Source organism: Diceros bicornis, chromosome X (assembly GCF_020826845.1).
Source record: "Diceros bicornis minor isolate mBicDic1 chromosome X, mDicBic1.mat.cur, whole genome shotgun sequence".
Classification (NCBI taxonomy): Eukaryota; Metazoa; Chordata; class Mammalia; order Perissodactyla; family Rhinocerotidae; genus Diceros; species Diceros bicornis.
The window spans coordinates 70303826-70309825 of NC_080781.1; the positions used below are offsets into that span (position 1 = coordinate 70303826).

At 40.4% G+C, this 6000-nt stretch overlaps 1 protein-coding gene across 2 annotated transcripts in view; it reads right to left on the reverse strand.

Annotated features, from left to right (window-relative positions):
- The window catches only part of MAGT1 (magnesium transporter 1), a 42744-nt gene extending 38105 nt beyond the window's left edge, over nt 1-4639 (reverse strand). The window contains exon 1 of one of the 2 annotated variants that reach the window (XM_058536229.1): nt 4437-4639. In XM_058536229.1, coding sequence (XP_058392212.1) covers nt 4437-4634 — 198 coding nt within the window. In that variant the 5' untranslated portion in view covers nt 4635-4639. The remainder of the gene's footprint in view (nt 1-4436) is intronic. The other variant, XM_058536230.1, reaches the window with a different exon arrangement.
- Nucleotides 4640-6000: the final 1361 nt, after the last annotated feature.

The window sequence follows — 6000 nt, forward strand, 5'->3', positions numbered from 1 at the left end:
ACAAAGTTTTTTGGAAAATTGAGAAAAGCAGGGAAAAACTATCTGCCATCTGAGCATTATGACCATTTTTATTATGCTTCAGTATGCTTTGTGCATTCACTCTTTTCCATATTTCATATTATTTGTCTATTACAGATTCCCAGAAGTAGATCATGAAATATGGATAATTTTATCAAAGACCATGCTTTTTTATTTTTATCATGCTGCCTCCCTAAAACACAACCAGATGCAAGGACAAGCAACTTCCCTTCTACCACAGGGGGAAATAATTCACAATAAAAATAAAACAAGTCACTGAAAAACAAGCCTTTGAAACCCAGCAGAGAGCATAGACTTTGGAGTTCAGACCAGGGGAGGAATCCCAGCTCAGCCTCTAGACCTGTGCTTCTTTGGGCAAGCCCCTAACCTCTCTCCTCCTCAACGTCAGTTCCTTCATCTTTCAAAAGGGGTTAATACTTACTCTGCAGGGTTATTGTGAGGATTATAGATAACACATGCAAACCATAGTGCCTGGCATGTAGAAAGTATTGAATAAATATTAGTGAATAAGTCAACATTCCAGTGAAAACAGTGTTACAGGTGCAAATAATCAGATAAGTAGGGTAGCATTCTATTCAACCACAGAGAACTATGAGAAACTTGAGTGATTTTTAGTTATATTCATTTAGGAGAGGTGTCTTTTTAAAAAGAGTACTTAGATTATAAGATCAGACATTACCCTACTATTTAAAGCTGAATCTACTATGTCAGATAGACCTGGGATTTTTAAAAATAATGTTTTCAAAAACTGACCAAAAAAGTAATTGTTCCGCCTATATTTTTAAACTTTCTAAGCAGTATCACAGTAATCTTTTTTGAAATAACCTGAAACATCCTCAGTTAGAGAGGAAAGGGGTAAAAACTAAAACATCTTTACCAGTGTATATTAATTCCTTGTTTACTGATGAGAAATCCAATTTTAGGTTGTGAAACCTAAACAAACCTGCAAGTGAAAGAACAGATTCCTGACTCTATATACACACAATTAATTAATTAATTAATTTGATGTTCATTGAGGACCTTTCTGACAGACACTGCTGGATGCAAGGGAAAGAAAAATTAATTTAAAAGTGTCTGTATTTAAGATGCTCACAGTCTAATGGGAAAGACTGGTATATAAATAATGACAATACGATGTGCTGACTTCATCTCAAATCACCTGGGGGAACCAGGAAAAGCTCAGTTGAGGAAGCAAGTAATGTTTGAGCTAAGATTTGAGTAGGAACCCTCAGGTGAATGAGGGGGTGGGGTGAGAGAAGGGAGATAACACCAGCAGAAGTCCAGCAAGTACTACAGACACAAGAGAGTACAGAACAATCAAGGAAGGCAGGTAATTCACTATGACTAGTAGAGGGATGAGCTTGGACTGAGATGAGCCTGGAAGAAGCAGACTAGGGACAGGCTATAGAAGCCCTTTTATACTTTGCAAAATAGGTTAAAAGGTTTTCAGATTTTCATGTTAGTATCTCTGGAAACACTGTAAACAATGAGTTCAAGGATGACCAGTTAAGCAGTTATTGCAATAGATTTGCAAGAGCGATAAGGGTCTGAACAGTGGGCATGATGAGAAGGGGGTTAAAATCTGATTCTTTTTTAAAAAATTTTTTGAGGGCTGGCCCAGTGGCGTAGTGGTTAAGTTTGGTGTGCTCCACTTCGGCAGCTCGGGTTCACAGGTTCAGACCTGGGGTGCAGACCTACACCACTCATCAAGCCATGCTGTGGCAGCAACCCACATACAAAATAGAGGAAAGATTGGCACAGACATTAGCTCAGGGCCAATCTTCCTCAAGCAAAAAGAGGAAGATTGGCAACAGTTGTTAGCTCACAGCCAATCTTCACCAAAAAAAAAATTTTTTTTGAGATAAAATTCACATAACATAAAATCCACCACGTTAACCATTTTAAAATATATAATTCATTGCTGATTCCTTTTTAAAATAATCTATCTCCAGCTAGACCCTTCTGCTTCTAAGAGACATGAAATGAATAAATATAGTTTAACTGGTAGAAATACTAGTTTTAAAAAAATCTTCATGGGGCCGGCCCCGTGGTGTAGCGGTTAAGTGCATGCTCTCCGCTGCTGGCGGCCCGGGTTCGGATCCTAGGCACGCACCAACGCACCACTTGTCAGGCCATGCTGTGGCGGCGTCCCACATAAATTGGAGGAAGATGGGCACAGATGTTAGCTCAGGGCCAGTCTTCCTTGGTAAAAAGAGGAGGATTGGCATGGATGTTAGCTCAGGGCTGATCTCCCTCACAAAAAAATAAAAAAATCTTCACTTTTTTATTAAAAAGAGTAAGTGGTCATCACAGAAATTCAGAAAATACCAGTACATAAGATAAAAAGTGAGTGTTCCTCTAATGAACAACTCCAACTACCCAGAGATAGCCACTATTAATGGACTGTTGTGTATCCTTACAAAGGTTTCTCTATACATACACTTAGACTTATATATAGGTTTTTTTTTTTAACATAAATGGCATCTAGACTATAAAACATGTTGCTCTGCATCGTTTTCCACGTAAAAGGCTTGAAACCCTCCTTAACAAGTACATCAATTTCTAGTTGCAGTGTATAAGCCTGCTCACTTCACTATACCTTTGAAAATCGTGTATTTTTTATTTTACTTTTTGCCAATATAAGAAGTGACTTATTTTAATTTGCTAGCTTATTTTTTATTATGAAATAGTTCGAATATACAGAAACACAGAAGATAGGTTCTTTTTAAATTCAGCTAAAGTTGACATCTAAGATGTTTAAATTGTATTTTAAAACTGCATGTACAGGTATTGTGTACTACAGGAAGCACAGAATGTACAGGAAATAGCATAAGACTGACTGATCTAGGGTTTCAGTCTTCGTTCTGTAACAGTTAACTGTGTAAGCCTAGGACTAGGTTTTCCTCATCTATAAAATTAGAGAGCATAAATAATTATTAGTTATCTTTAAAGCTCTAAGAGCATATGGCTCTAAATCACAAATGTTTCAAAGCACAATGTTAGGGGCAGGCCCGGGGGTGTAGTGGTTAAGTTCTCGTGCTCTGCTCCGGTGGCCCAGGTTCACAGGTTCGGATCCCAGTGCGGACCGAGGTACCGCTTGTCAAGCCATGCTGTGGCGGTGTCCCATATAAGGCAAAGGAAGATGGGCACGGATGTTAGCCCAGGGCCAATCTTCCTCAGCAAAAAGAGGAGGAATGGAAACAGATGTTAGCTCAGGGCTAATCTTCCTCACACACACACAAAAAAACCCCAAAAAACACAATGTTAAAATTCCTCTGCTTGGGACATTAGATTGGTGGCTACCAGAGGAGAAGCGGGGAGGGAGGCGAGGGAAAGAGGTGACTGGGCACATGTGCATGGTGATGGATGGTAGTCTTTAGGTGGTGTACATGATGCAGTCTAGTCGAAATATAATGATGTACACTTGAAATTTACATAATGTAACATAAACCAATGTTATCTCAATAAAAAAAAAAATTTCTCTGCTTGGGTTGCTTAATGGTGAGTAAAGAATATTGTATCTCTCGGCCGGCCCCGTGGCTTAGCGGTTGAGTGCTCGCGCTTCGCTACTGGCAGCCCCGGTTCGGATCCTGGGCGCACACCAACGCACCGCTTCTCCGGCCATGCTGAGGCCGCGTCCCACATACAGCAACTAGAAGAATGTGCAACTATGACATACAACTATCTACTGGGGCTTTGGCGGAAAAATAAATTAAAAAAAAAAAAAAAGAATATTGTATCTCCTCCACTTGCCAAAGCCAGTAAATTCAACAAGGAGGGATACTAGTTTTGTTCCCTTATGTATACCAAGCTCCCAGAACAGTGCCTGGCACACTCGATATTTGGTAAATGATTGAAAATGGTTTAAGAACTTCCACTCCAGGGAATTGCTTTGATTAATTATTTGGACAATGTAATAAATCTGGCATGGTTTCTCTCCAGTTTAGTTCTCACATTCCTGAAGTGAAAATGCTACAAAATATATAGCTCTCTACATAATTATATAAGTGAGTGAATTATTATATAATATACAATTCTATAAGTGAGTTACATCTACTGACAGCAGAAAGACTCAGTTCTTCTACTCCCTGGACCTAAAGTCTTCCCCCCACCACCTGATGGGGCCCATACTCAAAGAAGTGTCAAAACTCATAGTTATGCACAGGCCTATAGGAGCGAAGTTATCACCTAACCTACCTCAATCTCAGACTCTACATCCCCAGAAGACAAGGAGTTACAGTTTCTTCTCTAGCGAACCCCACGACTCCGAAAACGGCGGAATTGGAGCCGCTAAAGACACAGAACCGGCGGGAAAAGGGGGTCGGGAAGAGGAGAACAGACCCTCTCAAGCCCCACTCATTGGAAAAAGCCCGTGTTGCCGGAAACACCGTCCTCACCTCCTTCTTTCTTTGGGCAGATGCTGAGGGAACCCCGTAAATGAGCAGCAGCGCCACCGCCACGGTCGCAGAAACACACCAAAGCCACCAACGCGCTGCCATGTTCGCTCCTGTCCCTCCCAGAAGCGAAACTTTCCCCGGGCTGGGTCTGAGGGTTGGGCGTGAGAACGCACAAACCAGTCCCTTGCCCCTCCTCATTGGTCCAGCTCAGCCCTGCCGGGGCCACCCCTCACATTACGTCACCGCGCTCTACTGCTAGACGCCCGCTAAAAGACAGTTCACTTCTAATTGGTCTCCGTTAGCCAATAGAAAAAGGATAATCTGGATATTTTTCATTGGTCCGCTAAGGATGATGGGCCGCCCCTTTCATTATACGTAAAGATGACGCGCTCAGTGGCTCTTCAAACGCGCTTGCGCAGTTGTGAAGTGTTGCGGCTTTTCGGAGTCCCAGGTGGACTAAGGTTGCTGAAACCGAGTTTTTTTCGCCGAGACTCATTTAGATGTCTTTGAAATCCGCCTCTTTCGTGTAATATTCTAGAAAAATTGGACGTAGCCGCGTGATTGATAGGAGCTGTCTTAGTCCCTCATTCTGCCTCCAAAGTATCAAATGAAAATTTTTAAAAAAAGCAAAAATATACTTAATATCACTGAGGGAGGTTTTAAAAAGTAAATGAACAAGAGCTTGTTGAATACCTTCTGTGTCCCAGGAACTGTGCTGTGTGCGCTAAACAAAGTTTTAAAGTTTTGTTTATTCGTGACCTTTTTAAAGTTAAACTTCTTAATTTATTACTTAAGGCACCAACAGTCTTAAATTTCAGGTTATAGACAGCAAATGCCTTCTTTTTTATTCGTTATTGTTTGGGGGATGGGCGCAAAACTTAGATTGTAGGGAAGCACTTCTGTCTTTTTAAAGGTTTTTGTGTCATAGTCAGTTTTCATTAAACATCCATTTCCCCATGTGAAAAATAATAAAAATCCTACATAGCTGAAGAGTTTTCCATTTATTTGACCCAGTTCTGTTGATCATAGTGGGTTGTAAAACTGGGATGATTTTACTAAAAAAGAATAATATACTCAAAGGAAAAATACCAACAAAATAAAATCAATTGCCTATAATTTGGATTTATTTTAATGATGTGGAACATCATGACTACTCTTTTAGGCCCTGCTGGGAACACACACACACACACACACACACACACACACACACACACACAAGGGAAAATAATTTCATTATGTTAGAGAGACAAGGAGATGGCTATGGATGGTAAAATAGCTGGTTCTGAATTGAAGAGATGTGATCTACAGATATGAAAAAAAAATACATTAACAGATACTCAATAAAAACACAAAATAAAAGTACACTGAGACACGCTATATGATTCTATTTATATGACATTCTGGAAAATGCAAACTCATAGAGACAGAGGACAGATCAGTGGCTATAAGGGGCTGGAGGGAGAGGGGTAGACCACAAAGGGGCCACACAAGAAGATTTTTGTGGTGATGGAATTGTTCTGTCCTTAATTGTTGGGGTGGTTACACACTCTATGCATTTGTCAAA